Source organism: Ischnura elegans, chromosome 6 (genome assembly GCF_921293095.1).
Source record: "Ischnura elegans chromosome 6, ioIscEleg1.1, whole genome shotgun sequence".
In the NCBI taxonomy this organism is placed as follows: Eukaryota; Metazoa; Arthropoda; class Insecta; order Odonata; family Coenagrionidae; genus Ischnura; species Ischnura elegans.
This window is the reverse complement of record NC_060251.1, coordinates 38656437-38673972: the sequence shown is the minus strand read 5'-3', so window position 1 is coordinate 38673972 and position 17536 is coordinate 38656437. Positions and strand designations below refer to the sequence as shown.

The 17536-nt window shown below is 39.1% G+C and overlaps 1 protein-coding gene across 1 annotated transcript in view; it reads left to right on the top strand.

Moving 5' to 3' along the window:
• The window catches only part of LOC124160461 (phospholipase B1, membrane-associated-like), a 50780-nt gene that overhangs the window by 16878 nt on the left and 16366 nt on the right, over nucleotides 1-17536 (top strand). The window contains exons 2-3 of the mRNA XM_046536313.1: nucleotides 2873-3137; nucleotides 13194-13410. Of these exons, the coding sequence (XP_046392269.1) occupies nucleotides 2873-3137; nucleotides 13194-13410 (482 nt within the window). The remainder of the gene's footprint in view (nucleotides 1-2872; nucleotides 3138-13193; nucleotides 13411-17536) is intronic.

The following is a 17536-nucleotide window of genomic DNA, read 5'->3' as shown; positions in this document are numbered from 1 at the left end:
CGAAAATGCTCAAGCAATGGCGAATAAAAAAGGGTATATTCAACAAATTTGCAATGGAAGGAACTCATAAGTTAGGTGCTGAAAATATAAAACTTCTTAAATATTAGTTTTGGGTAGTTGGTCAAGAAGATTATTTTGGGGTAAGAAATAGAGGAGCTTACCTCTACATCATCCGAAGCGACGAAGACCTTGATTGAAGCACTTCGGAGCATATTGAGCAATAGGGTGGTTTCCTATTATTTTTTTATTGCCTAAGTCAAAAGATTATTACTCCTGGAGTACGTATTTCACGCTTTTAGATTTTTTAATGACGATATCTATTTTTCGCGATTAAATAAAAAGTGAAAATTTTCAAGCGCGAAAACGCGACGGCTAAGTATGAATGCTGGGAAAAGCCCGAGTGACGTCATTCTGGTTCCCGCTGTTGCCGTGTGAGGTGACCTTGGGGCGAGGATTTGAGCGCTGATACGACGCAGGCTGCTAGCAAGTAGCATAGTACCCCGCTAGCAGATAGCGCTTGGCTTCAATAAGGATTATTAATATCTTATCAAACCAAGAAAACTTTCCGACCTTAGCCAGTTTTAATAGGTGATTGATTATTAAGACATGTTTCCCTGAGATCTGTGCCTCATGCATGAATTGGTCATCTCAGACGATGTAAAACTCCTATCTACTCGTATAGAAACTAGGTCCCTGTGACGTCACGTGGATCGCATCGCATGGGCGCCAATCTGCCCTTTTTCAAATGCGGTTAAAATTAACCATTGCCATTCGTCTAAACTGGGATTTCTAAAACCAAATAATTTGTATATTATGAAAACACTAATGGTGGTTAACGAATCGCAATCAATGCCTTTCGTTTTTTTTTTTTGATGAAGGAAACTACCCTATTGAACACCTTGGCTAGCGGACCAACCTGCCTCATGTCTCCACCTTGATGCATCCCGCTATTCTGGCCAGATCATTTTGCTCCACCAACAACGGTCTAAAATCAAAAGTAAAATATTCTGACCGCATTCTTTAATACAAATAATAATTGATCGTCCAATATATCAGTATCGGAACATTTATACGGACACAAAAGTTTTAACAGGACTATATTAACCAAAGTCAAAATGGAAGAAAACCCACGCAAAAACGATCACTCAACTAAACAATTATCAGGTGCTTTCCCAGCGTGTCTACTGAATGAAATACTCTCGGCGCTTCCACCAGGGCAATTACCTAATGGACTTATGGGGCAACTTACCCGGTGGAAGACCCAGGAGCATTCTATTCAGCTCATTTAGCTTTTTCAGATGCCTTCTTGAGTGAGCCTTTTTATCATTATAAATAATGTAGCTAGGATAATAAACTGCCAAAAATATTTACGATGAGTGTCAAAAATATCATAATTGTAGAGACAATTTTAACGTATATAGACTAAAGTTAAACGCTTTTCTGATATCTATCTCGATAGAATGCCATCGGGCCAAATTTTATATTCCAAAATGTTTCTTATAACGTTCAAAGGTGGGTCTCTCTTGAATAAAACCAATATTATAACTTTGGTATAAACAATTTTTCCATCCCTGTTAGGCTGCAGTTATGCTATCCGACAGTGGGTTCGGGAGTCCCAGGGCGGGCCCCGCGAGGATACAACTCGAGGACCGGGAACCAAGTCTGAGACTTATACGCCCGTGCCTCTCGAGAGGGGGAGGACAGAGGAAGGAAAAAGGAAGGGAGGCATCGCCGCGATGAGAGCCCGACGACGCCTCCAGGGGAAGGACGGGGAAGGAAGGGAGAGGACGAGGAATCCCGCACCGTCACAGAGGCGGGCGGGCCCTACTATAAGCGAAACCAAGCACACGCAATTAATATTCTACCAATCCTAGTAGATTTTCCTATGAGGAAGAAAAATCTATCGATCGAATCGGTAGATAATGCTATCCGACAGTGGCAACCTCGAAATGAGGAGAAAAGATTCAGAAACGATAAAATTTATGATTTGACCCTTCAAGAATGGTTATGGAAATCCTAAGCTGGTACCAATAACATGGTTTCCACTTCAGCAATATTCTTCATTTCCAACATCATTCCTTAACTATAATGAAACATCCTCAAGCTCAACTACTTCTAAATTTCGTGAATTCCATTTGAGGATGTTACCACTTCGTTCAGTTCAGTACCAATTAATTAAGCCGATACACTTTGAGCCCATCTTAAATATTTTTTGTACAACTTAACAAAATTAATCATTTTCTCTTTCATTGTCACTTATAGAAGCTGCCGATTGCTTGGAAATCGATTTTTATTGAGATTTTCCCGACACAGTATGAAGTGTGATTCATGATGCACAAACGGCAAAATTTACGTTAGGTTTCTTGAATGCAACGTGAATTTCAGAAAAGCATGAATTCATTACAAGATCCTGATTCCAGATGCTCCCTTGAGCAGCCGAATGCCGGTGGACAACGCAACGGCGAGGGAAATCAAATTTCAATTTTTGTTGAAAAGTCGAGTATTTTATTTCGATCAAAAATCGATTGCTGGAAAATCGATTTTGACTGACATTTCTACGTCCCAATACGAGGGGTGATTCATGATGCACACACGGCAAAACGCATGTAAGGTTGCTTGAATGCAATGTGAATTTCAGAAAAGAATGAATGAATTACAAGCCCCGGGTTCCAGACGCTCTCCTGATGATCCCAATGCCGGTGGACAATGCAACGGCATGGGAAATCCAAAAACCGGTCGTCGAGATTATCCATTTATGTGTCCCAAAGTTATTCCAGTCTGTTGCATAACATTTTAACATAAAATTCAAATAGCTGCGAGCGGTGAATTCCAAGTTGAATGTCCTCTCATCCTCTCCTATTTACGACCTCAGGGATGTCAGGACAGGTGGTTCGAGAGACGGGTCGCTGCCCCCTGCATTTCCGACACCCGACAGCTCGAGCGTCGATTGCCACGACGCAGAGGACGAGTCGGGCAACGAGACGACACCGGAAGGCAGAGACGGATACGGCACCATCGGCGGAATGGTCCGGGTTCGAGCCCAGAAAGTCATGGCTGTGATGCGAGAGGCGCTGAGCGGAGTGCCAGAACAAATAAGACAACTGCCACTCCTCCTTGGATATTTCCCGGGTCTCAAGGTAGGTCTTCAACATCAGCCATCAGTATGGGATATAAATCACAATACAGTAGAACCTCGCTTATCCGGGCCTCAATAATCCGACTCTCCGGTTTATCCGGAGCGGAGATTTGGGTGATTACGTGATAATTATCGTTTATTTATCGATAAGTATCGTTTATTTGGGTGATAAGTATCGTTTAAGGTAGTTCAAGCGCCTCGGTGAAGGTACAAGACTTTGATGAAACTTTGGTCAAATATTCTTTGAAAGATGCGCTTAAAATGATCAAAAAAAAGGTATTCGCATATGTCGTTTTTGAGATATTAGACGGTAAAATTAGGATAATTTAACATGGGCAAGGGTATGGAGAAATACGGTTTTTTCGAGCTAGCGAACCTGTTTGTAACAAGACGTTGGTAAGACTGCACTCATTAGAAGCAAAATTTTATGACGAATCTTAATATGCACGGGAAAGTATGCATTCATGATGAAATAAGAAAGATATTTGCGAAAAACTGCCTGAAACTGCCAAGGCGGCAGGGAATCTCTCGTACCAATACCACAAAACGAAAACCACTATACCGACTTCGCCTAAATTACGCAAATAAATTTAGTTTCCCGGATTTTACATGCGTATTGCATTTCTTTTGTTTTTAAATAAATATATATTTATTTCGGATTTAATACTCAGATTGTGAATATTTAGTCATGGTGTGTCCCCAACAGTTCAGTGTGCAAAGTTTCGAAAGTGTTGAAACTAGTCAAGTTGACTCCTGTAAATACCTTTCAAAGAATAATTTTTGACGCTTGCAATGTGCGGAGGTGCGAAATTGCACTCACAATCTATTCCCATCTATGTTTTCTTCTGTTTAAAGTTTTTCGGCGACTCTTTTGCGGTAATAATAGGTAGCCCGAGTACATCACTTGTCTTCAGCCGATGTCTCTGTAACTACCTTAAGGCTACACCCAAGGCCGGATTTTTCTATTGGCCAGTGTTTAATTACTAAAAAAATCCCCTCCCCATACAACTTCCGATTTTATAAACTTTTAATAAATGTAATAATAGGAATCATGTTTTACCAAATGTAAAAACATCTGGCCATTTTTGATTAATCCAATTTTCACCTAAGAGGTGCCGGAACGTCATTCCGGTACGTTCCGGCTGAAATTAAGTAGGTACTGCTTTAGGCTAACTAGGATTCAGCCTAGAGCCTTAAGATCAAGAGAAGCCTACATTCATATTGTTAGAAATATTACAATTTCACTATTCTTAAGGCAGTGAACACAATTTTTTTGCAAAGTTGAATATCTATCACAACATGTTTCATTTAACATATTTATATACACCAACGTATTGATGTATTATATTACCTCTCATGTATTTTATAAATTTAAAAATAGGAGGTAAAAGTGCCACATAAGTTGAATAGCCCACGGCCTCCTTTCATCTTAATCCGGCCCTGATTAGACCTGACACGGCACGGGGTGACCTTTACGTAATCAAGCGATTATGTGATCAGACAGTGGTTAAACGTCACACAAAATGAAAACAATGGAAGACAGACGATTTCTTTGTACGTAGTTTATTGTGTAGAGAGGTGTGCTTATGGTCAATATCGCACAATAAATATATGCTTACTTTTTATATTTCACTACAGTGCTTATTTTTTTTATTACTATTGCTTCCGGTTTATCCGGTTATTGTCCAGTCCCAATAAATCCGGATAAACGAGGTTTAAATGTAGTTCTACTCTCAATGTAAGCAAAATATTTTCTCTCCACAAGTACTCCCACTATTTTTACAGCCAAACTAATTAAAAGCAATTAGATTAAAGAGTCGTATCAAATTGTATAGGGGGTCGCATAGGGTCGTCGATTTACCGACCCCCGACGCTGATAATAGGTATTGCTATTTATGCATCGTTCCCCAACATCATATTCCTTCAACGCAATAGTAGAGAAATAAATAATAATTTCAATCCCTCATAATACAAAAAATACATGAAATATGTATGAAAAAATATTTGGTGTTTGACACCCTTTGAGATTTTCGCCTCCCTAAGGGTCAACGAATAAAACATTTACAAATAAATCCAAAATATCATATTTTAATTCGGCTCGTGCCGCAAACTTTTTTTTTAACTTTCACTCAACTCCAAGAGTAAGAAAACAAAATATACAAAGCAGACACATACAAAATAGATAAAATGTGTTTAAAAATGGAAATTATACAAAGAAAGAAATGAAAATAATATTAAAACACTTCAAAACACCTCTTTCTAGAACGGAGAAGAAAAATAAATAGGCTTTGCGCACTCTTCCGCATACTGAAAGGGGAAAAGGCATGGGGGGAACTACGGAAGAAGATTGAATACCCCAGCTATATTGGTAGGCATGATCACCAATACAAGATGAAATGCCGGCCGCAAAGGACTGACGTAAAGAAATTCTCGTACCTCAACAGGACGATTACGGAATGGAATAGACTCCCTGCAGAACTGTTTAAGCCCTACCCTAACAACGTAAGGATTTTCAAGAAGAGGTGTAGAGGATTAATATTGGAAAATTAATATCACTGAATTTTAAATATTCACTTTCTAGTTTCATTTTTGTAATGTATTTCTCATTTGCAATATTTTTGTTTTTCTTTTTAATTTTTGTATAAACTGTTACCACCTGGCAAATAGCCAACTTGTAACTTGTACAATATAATATTAATAATAATAATCACTCCTCGTGGGTTGGCGGCAACTCTTATTCTACAAATGCGAGCAAAAACTCGAAGATTCAATTTAAGGAATTCCGCTCCAAGTACATACGAGGTGTAGTCACCGCCTCTCGACCTTGGAAATACGTGGAATTCGACTGAAATTGAATGAGGATGACGCGTACTAGAGAAGTCAAGACGTCCAAGTTTCTAAATATTTTCATCCTTGTCCCAAATTGCGGACTCATAAAATCCTCAAAAGGGAACCCAACGTATAAAATATCTGACCAAACAATTGACTGTCACCGGGACAAGCGGTTGTTCGTAGAAAAGGGCTTCCTCACTTTACCTCGAACATTGGACTGCGGAAGGAAAATGCCCCCCAAAAAAAGAAGAGAACAACGGCTCCTAACCAAAGAGCATTTTGCCTTGAGGAAAAAAACACGACTAAAAAAATTTCTACGGAACGACAAATATTTGCTTCACTTCACGCGGTCAGGAAAACGTCATACCCCAAGGATAGCGTAACTCTGCAAACAAATGCTCGTGACCGCGTCACCCATGCGCGAATTTCCCAAATATTCGCGATCAATCAAAGACTGCATTTAATGAATATTCCATTTCATCTACTGAGTGGATATCGGAAAAAAATTCAACCCCATCGACTAGATAACCACATACACTGTGCTTAAGCTCGAGAGAGGCACTCAATATTAAACCAAAATAATATGCCTCTCAAAATTTAACGAGGTTAACTTTCCTGTATGGTACGTGGGACGCAAACGCATTCTCATTCCTTTGCCGAGACTATTCTTTACATGCAGCGAGTACCCTGAAATATAAATTTATTGATCAAGGACGAGGTTATAGCCAACGAGAGGTTGAGATGATCCCAGCGAGGAGTAAGAAAACGTACGACGGAAATTTTATCAAACACCGAGAATGGCAATAGATACATTTTCTATCACGTAAGTAAGTATGAAACCATAAATGACCAATTACTTCGCTAGGACACGAGCATTCAAATTCTTACGTTTATTCCAATTTCCTATATTAATACTACGGAAGATTAAGCGTGATTACTTTTTTTGCCTAAATTTCGAGGATCGCACATCCATAACACGAACACTTATTTCTAAATTCGTATATAGTCGTTGCTTACAGAAATAAATTGCTATCACTGACGATCCCACTAAAATAATCACCGTACACGACGTTCCGAAAAATAAGACCTCCGCCAGTTGAATCGTCAAAATCAGGTATACTGTACAATATTGAACTGCAATGCATTCTAATGCAGCTACCAGAAGTAAATGTATTACATTTACTTTATGCACCCACAGACACTCAACTTCTACCATTACTTACAATTAGTGTAAACACTTTAACAGAGAGTTCGAGTGAATGAGTCAATGTTCTAGGGGCCTCTTCCATGCCTCTCCACCTACTTGCATTACATCGCGTCAATATTCAAGGATCCATTACATTAGTCGAATCAAATACAGTTGCAAATCGAGATAAATATAATCTAATAAATTGCATAAACGTTGAAGAAAACTGATGAACAAATTTTATCAACTACTCAGTCTTGGCATTCTGCGTTGATACGTCATTCTCTATTCACAACGACGATTATCTTTGGAGAAAACAACCCACAAAATGTAACGATACGAAAAAAAATACTAAGGACCACCCGGATAAGTCATTCCAGTACAAACCAGACAGTTTTGGTAAACCTTTTAGCAAATGGACTCATCCTTAGTTACGTAGAAATACACCACCACACCTGCGGCGTTGGTCCATCGGATCCGCGCTTTTTTGGCAACCCGTGCTCGAGCCTAAGGAATAATTTTCTAGCAAGATAATTTTCTGCAGCATATACAGGGTGTTCCATTTATCTTGACCACCTGAAATAACTTTTTGTCCAGATGTTAATTCAAAAATGTGTCAAGCAAATGTTCATTAGCCGTCAGGGAGACATTAATCAGCATGATTGCCTTCCTTGTACGTTTATTATTTACAAAGATATGAACAGCGGTATGTCTTTTTCAAATGGCATCCTACATTTTTTATTCGGCAATTCATGTCATCTCTAAAAGACTCATTCAAAATTTTTCACAGTGGACCATGTTTTGACTTGGTTGTCATTTGTTTACTGCTAACTCCAGTAAGTGGACGCGGTTGTGGTCCCGGGCTGAAAGTGACTTTTGTGTTCTACATTGACTTGCTTGTCATTTGTTTACAGCTAACTCCGGGAAGTGGACGAGTTTCTTATGTTTTCATAACGTTGTGTTTATGTCATTGGTCCACTGTGCTACATTTTTTAATAAGTCTTTAGGAGATGAAATGAATTGCCGAATAAAAAATGTAGGATGCCATTTAAAAAAGACATACCGCTGGTCATATCTTTGTAAATAACAAAGCTACAAGGAAGGCAATTACGCTGATTAATGTCCCCCTGACGGCTAATGAACATTTGCTTGACACATTTTTGAATTTGCATCTGGACAAATAGTTATTTTGTGTGGCCAAGATAAATGGGACACCCTATATAATAATAGCTGGAGTTCTGGCGGGGATATTTCGACGATTCCACGCATGTATAAAAGCGACTTCTTTTGCCATTCACGGCAGTCTATAAAAAGAATACACAAAAAAGCGTCCACCCTCAACGAGGAAATTTTTCATTCCGCGTAGCCTACGCTACAAAAGAATTATCCTTTTAGGGCACTGTGAGTGACATCTGGGAAGGAAGCACGTATTATCGCCCGACACAAATACTCTGGAGACAAATCAAGACACTCCTGCTGCTTCATCTCTCAAAGGACGTGTCTTGCTTTCTGATTTTTCCACCTCCTTGAACTTATGGAGAGATACGCGGATGGCGAAATATTGAAACGCAACGAAATTTCGTTGTGCGCCGCTAAACACGCAAAAAAAGATTTTTGGTAATGTTAAGGAACACGACGAGAATTTTAAACGAGTGTTACACGGAAAAGACGTGAATACCCATTCCTATAGAATTTTATGTAAGCAAGCTGCTTGAATAAAATGCATTCAGATATAATTCATAAAATTTTTCCAACTTCATCCACCCACTTTTACACTTCAGCGGCCGGTATCGACCTGCGATTTTATCGGTTTACATGTCTCGAAAAAAATACAATGGCTGATCTTTTTACAAGCACCTTTGTGGCTAATTAAATATGTCAAGGAAAAATTCCTAAATGTTCATCACTGATTTAATTGCTCATAAGCAGATACGTCAGCCAGAAGCAATTGCCAGAAACCTTCTTCCGAATAACATCACCATCATCAGTAAGGAATCCGAAGAATTGTTGGATGCGTCTCTCCATTAATCTCTCCAATCAGTTAACCTTTTAAATAACAATAATATCATTCTTCTGTTTTAAGGCCAGGTTACACGATAGATTAACACGTACGGGTTAATGTCTAAATCTATGAATGCGAGAATGAACGCCAAAATGCACCGTGCAACCACCCAGCTTGTGCGAATGTATGTACTGAAAAAAGAACCTGTTCTGTAATTCGGTTCATGCATTCGTACATTCGTTCCGTTCCGGTCAACCAAAATCATTCACGCTAACGTACATTAACTTGTACGTGTTAATGTACCGTGTAACCAGGCCTTTAGATTCTTCATCACATGCTTTATGTGTCCAATCCGAGATCTTCCTCTTCCGTTCTTCTCTTCCACCTGAACGATGTGCTTGAGAAAAAAATACGGCGCGAGATCTGGACTTGAGCGAGTAGTGAAAGATATTCCACCAATGTTAGAGTAACTCTACGATCATAATGTATTCTTAATCATATCCTTGGTAATTTCATGCATAAGACGAGTATTTACATGAACGAAACATACTTACCTAAAATTGGCTTGAAAATAACGGCCAGTCAGGAGCAGAATATGTTATGAGGAAAAAAATATTGGAATCGAATGAAAGGTCAATGGCTGTGCTTGTAGTAAAAGAGTACATCCGCTTCCCTAAAATGAAGTCCCGTAGTGATTATATAGCCACAGATAATTTTATATCAATTTATAACGAATACTTATATTAAGAACATAGTGAGGAAGAAGTCTTGGCAGCGTAAAGGACAGTGCAAAAGACCAATAAACTCTAAGACTCGAGATCCAGCTAAAAGTCAAAAGGGATGATTCCGCTACAATATTACCAATAGGGTAGATTCCTTCATCAAAGAAAACGAAAGGCATTGATTGCGATTCGTTACCCACCATTAGTGTTTTCAAAATATACAAATTATTTGGTTTTAGAAATCCCATTTCTCTCTCATTCCCATTCAATCCCATTCTCTCTCCAAATTTTTTCTCATGGCAATTCTTGTTAGAAATCCCAGTTCAGACGAATGGTAATGGTCAATTTTAACCGCATTTGAAAAAGGCCAGATTGGCGCCCATGCGATGCCACTCCACGTGACGTCATAGGGACCTAGTTTCTATACGAGTAGATAGGAGTTTTACATCGTCTGAGGTTACCAATTCATGCATGAGGCACAAATCTCAGGGAGACATGTGTTAATAATCACCTATTAAAACTGGGTAAGGTCGGAAAGTTTTCTTCGTTTGATCAGGTATTAATAATCCTTATCTAAGCCAAGCGCTACATGCTATCAGCCTGCATCGTATCGGCGCTCATAGCCTTGCATCAAGGTGACCTCACATGGTGGCAGCCGGAGCCAGAATGACATCACATAGGCTTTTCCCAGAATTCATACCAGCAATTAGCCGTCGTGTTTCCGGGGGCTTGAAAATTTTCACTTTTCATTTAATCACGAAAAATAGAGATCGTCATTTAAAAATCTGAAAGCATTAAATGCGTACTCCAGGAGTAATAATCTTTCGATTTAGGCAATAAAAAAATAATAAGAAACCACCCTATTGTTTGACTGCAGTAATACAAACCATAGACAGATACATCTGAAGAAAAACAACAAAGAGCTTTATGACGTCGACAACAATCTTCGAGAACGGCAAAAACAGGTTTGTAAATGATGAAAAGGCGAGTTTAGCGAATAAATATAAACTTCACTAAAATTACCTTAAATGCTATGACCTAGGAAGAAAATACATTAGCTACACCAAAACCTTAAACGAGCATCAACTATTCAAGTTGTGAACACATCAGCGATACTCGCTGAACGTGAGAAAGTACCAGGTCGTTGCACGGTGACCTAAATAAACTATTAATCGCCTGAAACACGTTTATGGAAAAATGCACTATTTGCTTCCACGAAATTTCCATCGGGATCTACGATTCAAACTAACGCGTGGATTAGGAATGGCGGTTACGTAATTTCATAGGGCACAGAAATTGTAGGAATAGGTTAATTTCTCCAATTTCTCTACGCTCCGCGCATACTTTCCTTCGCCCTAGACGTAATTGCAATCTCGTGACAGCACTACTGAGATCAAAAGATCTACGCAGAATACAATTACGGTTATAAACGAGCTGCAGATGCACGATTCGATCACTTTCCGAAATGCACCTATGAATAAACACGTACTACCTCGAAATGGCGAAAAATGCGCCGAAACGGACTGTAGCCATAAACTGGGGTTAAGCTTAATCCTGGCTGGGCATAGAAATGGGATAGGAAAAGGTCACTGGGCCAGGGCAAGTCTAGCATTCAAAGGATGAAATCCGCCCTGAAAAAAAAATCCCTTAACCGGAATTCGCTATGACCGAATAGTAGCTTTATGGTGTGTAACCAGTGACATTTCCAACCGACAGTTAAGGGTTCGCCTTACGGAGAGGTTACGTCGAAGTGATGTAGTTAGCTTATCAGAAGAGAAGCTAAGAAACGTCATCAACGACGTTGACACTGTCTTAGCGATCATGTTTCTGGTTCGCACAAAATGCGATAAAATACGAGAGAGAAAAAGGTTCGTTTAGGACCTTCAGAATATCAGGCGAAGGCTTCTGCAAATCTTGACAACTCTAAAAAGCCTAGGGAACTGAAAAGCGTAGAATTATCGCAATGAAATCATACAGCCGGCCTCGGAGGCCAATGATATTTAAAGGTCTACCGACAGGCAGTGGCGGATCCAGGACAGGGACATGGGGGGGCTAAGTGGGGTTTAAAATACCAGCAGTAGAGGGGGTCGGAAAAAATAACCTTTCTATCCAGATAATTGGATAAATTGGATACCCAAGGGGGGCTTAAACCCCCCACACCCCCCCCCCCCCCCCCCCCCCGTAGATCCGCCACTGCCGACAAGGTACACGTGAGTGGTTTTGAATTTTGATGAATAGAATTTGAGGGGAGTGACTAAAATTAGAGATAAAAAATAACACACAATTTATGGGACTGTTTGTATATGTGAGGGTAGAGCTCACGCCAGACTAAGTCCCACGCCAGTGTATTCCACCAATTCAGGGTGGTGGGATGGGTCCGTGTGTCCTTTTCCCGGACCGCCCAGCACAGAGAGGACAATCCGCGTCCAATGGCTTCACCTGCGTTCAGTCACATAGTACAAGAGAATATATAATCACAATGCACTCGAATGTAGCGACCAGCAGAAAATACATTTACCATAGGTACCTTCTACCATCACTTTGCGTTAACACTTAAACTACTGAGAATATAGCGGTAACCTTTTCCTATAATTTCTGTGCCCTGTGAAGTTGCGTAACCTCCATTTCAAATCCTCGTGGCAGTTCGAATCATAGATCCTGATGGAAATTCCGTGGAAGCAAATATTGCATGCCTCCATTCAAATTGATCAATGGTTTCACATTAGCAACGTCTTTCGGGCGTTCCTCCGCGCAGTGTTGCATACAGGTGACGGTTTCTGCAGCCATCCTGCTGGCGTGTTGAGGTCAAAGCTGCCAGCAGGATGGCTAAAGAAACTGTCGACGACTCGAGTCAACACTACGCAGAGGTACGCCCGAAAGCCATAAACAATGCGGTGAAACTTCGCGGAAACCTTAGATCCAATTTGATTAATCGTTTATTTAGATCGCCATGCAATGACTGGTCCTTACGCATAAATGTCAGAAAGGAAAGACAATGGCAGGTTCCGCAATTTATTAAATACTGCGACCGATTTCAATGCATAATCATCATCAGCCACTTATAATAGAATTATTTCCTTTCTTCCACCCCTTCATTCCTCTTCACTACTATATATGTGGAAATAATTCTATTACAAGTGCCTGATGATGATACTATGCATTGAAACCTGTCGCAGTATTTAATAAATTGTGGAACCTGCCATTGTCTTTCCTTTCAGATACATTATGAAGGATTCCATCATGTTACGCCTGACACGATAGAACTTACGCATGAGGCTTAAAAATTAACGTCATCTTTTCCCTTATCGATGATAGAGGACGCAGGAGGAGATCCCAGCGTCCAGGCGATTCCCGTGCCCGCTGGAATCGGGAGCGAAGTCGCCCACGAACCCGACGAGCGTGCACCGGCTGCGGCCCGGGGACATCCGAGTGATCGCAGCCATCGGGGACAGCATCTCGACGGCCAACGGCGCCATGGCCACCTCCGAGGACGGCCTCGGCGTCAACTTCAGGGGAGTCTCCGCGACCGGAGGTAAGTGTGGGAAGAAAAGACGCGGGCAAAATAAATGGACACTTTCCAAAGGCACATACAATCTTGTTTATCTGGTTTACTATCCGTAAATAATACCTCGTTTACCTGGCTTGAAATTTCACTAATAGTTACTATTATAATTGTACATTTTTCTATTGTAATTGATAAATTAGCTTTACATACATGAAAGAAATTACGCTAACGATTAAGATTAGGTGGAAGGGCGGACTTCAACCTCACCCGAATAAAGACATCTATCTTTCTATCTAACAATAAAAAAAAGACTTCCATAAACCATAAGTAAAAACGGCTGGTGTCTTAACACCCCCTGCCAAACATCTTTTAGGCGGCTTGCGGGGTATTATGTAGATGTAGATGAAACCAGAATTGCGGAACTCGCGCCCTTGAGATCTAAGCATGTTTGACGAACTTTTGAAAAATTATAATTTTTCCGAAAAGGTCCAAAAATCTATCAACTGTGTAGGAGGACGAAATGAAATAAGTTTCTTCATCAGTAACTCACATCAAATAAGACTTCATTTAAAAACCTCACTCAGGTAATTGAGATTGATAAGTGAAAAACACTGATGGAGGAACTATGTTTTTAACGCGATGAATACCTTGTATAAAAAATTAATTAAGATTTTTAAAAATATGAATAAGTGAATTGTTGAGTGAAAAGTTAGATTAATCTCGCAAAAACTGCGAATCGATTCATAAAAATACTACATATTCACGGGATTTTTTATTCCTTATATGACTGGCGGCTAAATATATAATAATGTCACAAATATCATCCCATAAAAGTTGCGAAACAAATATAGATGCATACGGGTCCGAGTGGGTACAGCGACTGTCTATTGACAGAAGGGTACAGGGTTCCCATTCCGGTTGAACTTGGACATTCATTACAAAACATTCTCACGGTGCTACGTGGCTCAGGTGAAGATCCAATTGCCCTGAATGAGTGAAATACACAGACCTGCGCCCTAGTCAAGGTGGAATACCACCCTCAACTACCCGCCCGTAATAGAGTGAATGGTACAATTAAATTATAATTTACAAAACAAACATTTTCCCCTATTCAATTATCCTACACGAGTAACAATGAACTTCTCAGTCACTTCAAACCAAAAAGGAGGTTGATTAGTAATATGTCAATAGGGACCCGAGATAATCAGCCTATTACGCATTCCTCAGCAAGCAAAATTACCGTGGGTAATCGATTTTGATGCACTTATTTAAAAATAAGATGGACTCGATGCATACGAAAGAAAAAAGTTAACAAGCTCCTAGAAGTAAACGCGGCAACACGTATTCCATTTGCCAATCGAATCCGCTATATATTATTTTATAGCCTTTTTTACACGGGAGTGTCCACCAGACGTACCACGGACCATCCGCTAGCCAGCAAATGAGGGTAAACTCGTGCCAACTAGAGGATCAAGATATCAACAAATTCCATTACCTAGTCTTTTCACGGATAGATCAAGGTGAAATAAAGGAAAGTCATCGGCAAAAAATACACTGAACAGAGACAAGTTACCTCTAAAAATGAGCAGATGTGTGAACAAATGCTGTTTTACTTGCAGAAAAAGTATTATTTGTATTACAGCAATGACTTTAATACAAAAAGTAAAACATATATGCAATAATGAACACGAGAAATTTAAATGAAATGCATTAAAAATGTGTTGTTTTCATACATTCATAAGTGACGGATTAAGCCAGTATGCAATATTTCTCCAAGCTATGTATCAAAATCAAGAACTAAGGCAATTTTACCAACATTGAAGTAAATGGGTGCGTAGATGATTAAGGTGAATGACAACAAGGCAATGTATGAAATAGCAGTCTACTTCACCGATATTAACCACATAATCCTCACGCACAAAAAATCAATTTCTGGACATAATTATTACAAAACCTCGGCCTTGACAAAGTATTCCACTGAAATAATTATATAAAATCAGGAATAATATATCAATCACAGAAGCTGTCCATGAATTGCGACAAGAAGACTTAATTATCCCCAGGGTCACTGAGGGGTCCACCGATCTAAATTGATTAATTTTCGCATCATTAATATTTATGTACAAATCTAACAAGTAGACAATACGCAAGAAATTGCAAAAGTAGTATAATAAGAGTAAAATAACAAAGAAGTTATACATACAGCAGATACAGAATAGTTCATAGTAAAATAATTAATTGAATTATACAGCATTTAAAATACCAGCGTATACACCAACTTTCCGAGGAAAAGGTAATATTTATTGGACAACATTAAAATAAAACGTTTTATAATGAGGTACATAATTCAAATTCATTGAGTAATTGCAAATTAGGCTCGTATATTGAAATCAGCAAGTGAAATTTCCTGGAGTTAAAACTTAGGAAAAAAGAGGGAAAACATACCATCTGCTACCAGTTCCAATCAGTGCTTGGAAAGTAATTCGTACACATATTTGAAAAACATATACCATAATGCAGAGAAGATGTAATGCTACCACTCACATCACAGAGCTACAAATTAAGAATTATTAGCATCGTACCTTGGTTTTATGGCTAGATGACAGCATTTCCTAATGCCTTATTAAAACGAAGTTATGAAAAGTAGAGCCTTGAGTTTCAAAATAAACTTAATCAATTAATGAAAGCATAGAAATATAATCCATATTGAGTTCCCGCCAGAGAGGCAAAAAGGAATGCTATAAAATGCTTAGTGAAATAATGAATCTCATATTTTACTTAAAAGTTTCCGGTCATTCATTCCACACGTTTGACTCAGGCGATCCATTAGATTTTCAAATGAACACAGGGGAAATCAATAAAGCCCATAATAATGAAGATACCACAAACTATCAATAAGAACCAAGCCATGCACCAGCAGCTAAGCTGAACAATCCAGACCACAAAAATTAGAAATTCGCGCGCTACCAATGACATAATCCAAGCTAAACACACTTTTTCCGACACACAGATTGTTTCCGGTCTGTTGAGCAGCATCTATTAAAAAAAAAAAGATAAATTTTTTTTCAAGTCTTGCCAGCGTCTCTCAAACCACGCACTTCGGATAAAAGAATTACGTAACTGCATTGTTTGTGATGGGTCACGATCTTAGAGCACGATTCAAATGAATACGAAACTACCTTCGCAAAAATATATGAAGCGGATAATTAACAAATACTTAAAACTCGACAGAACAAAGACCTTGATTTTGACGAAAGGTATTTCGGCGATAGGGTTAACTACATATCCCCCTATTGTCAAATTATTAAGTACTACACAGTATTGGAAAGTAACATATCGACCGAAGTGAAAACTGCTGCTTTCCTTGTCATCCGGTGGTGACAGGGTGAGGTCTTCGCCTGCAAGAGGTCGCGGGTTTGAGTCCGCCTAAGTAGATTTCCCCTATCCAGAGCATGGTTATTCGTACATGTGTAGTAGTTGAACGCTCCGGTGTAAAATGACCAATATGTGCAGTATTCGGTGGTATTGGGAAAAAACCTCAAAACCTCATAAGAAAACATATACACGTAATAGCAGGGGAAAAAATTTACAGTTTTAGAAGGGCGTCCAAAATTTTTACGGCACATTCTATTTTTTATTTGCAAATGAATGACATTACAATTTATGGAGATAAACTTTAACTACTTTAACTACAACTGTTCAGGTAGTTGAAGGTGGAAAATGAGGGACATAAAACGATCCGCATAAAATATATCTGATGGTTTGCCCAAATCTTGAATGCTTATTTAGTGCCTCATAATTCACACAAATTAGTGAGAGAAAAGAGTCCCACTTTTGGCAATATTGCCAATGAATCCAAATAAGTAATTTTTTACTGGTAAACGACATAATAATAAGTATAAACCACTTTTGAACTTCATCGATTCTATACTAAATGACTACCGAAGAAGCTTTTACACAGTAATTTCACTTTTAAATATCAGGATACCTTCTTGTAATAATATTATATTCCTAATAAATATTTATTTATTTACACGCACCAACGGCTTCCATCCTCTGAATTTACCTTCTGAAGGTACGAAGTATTTTTTAATCAACTTTTTGGTGAGCCATCCCGAACTGATAATCGCATGAATCACAGAGAAAAAATTCA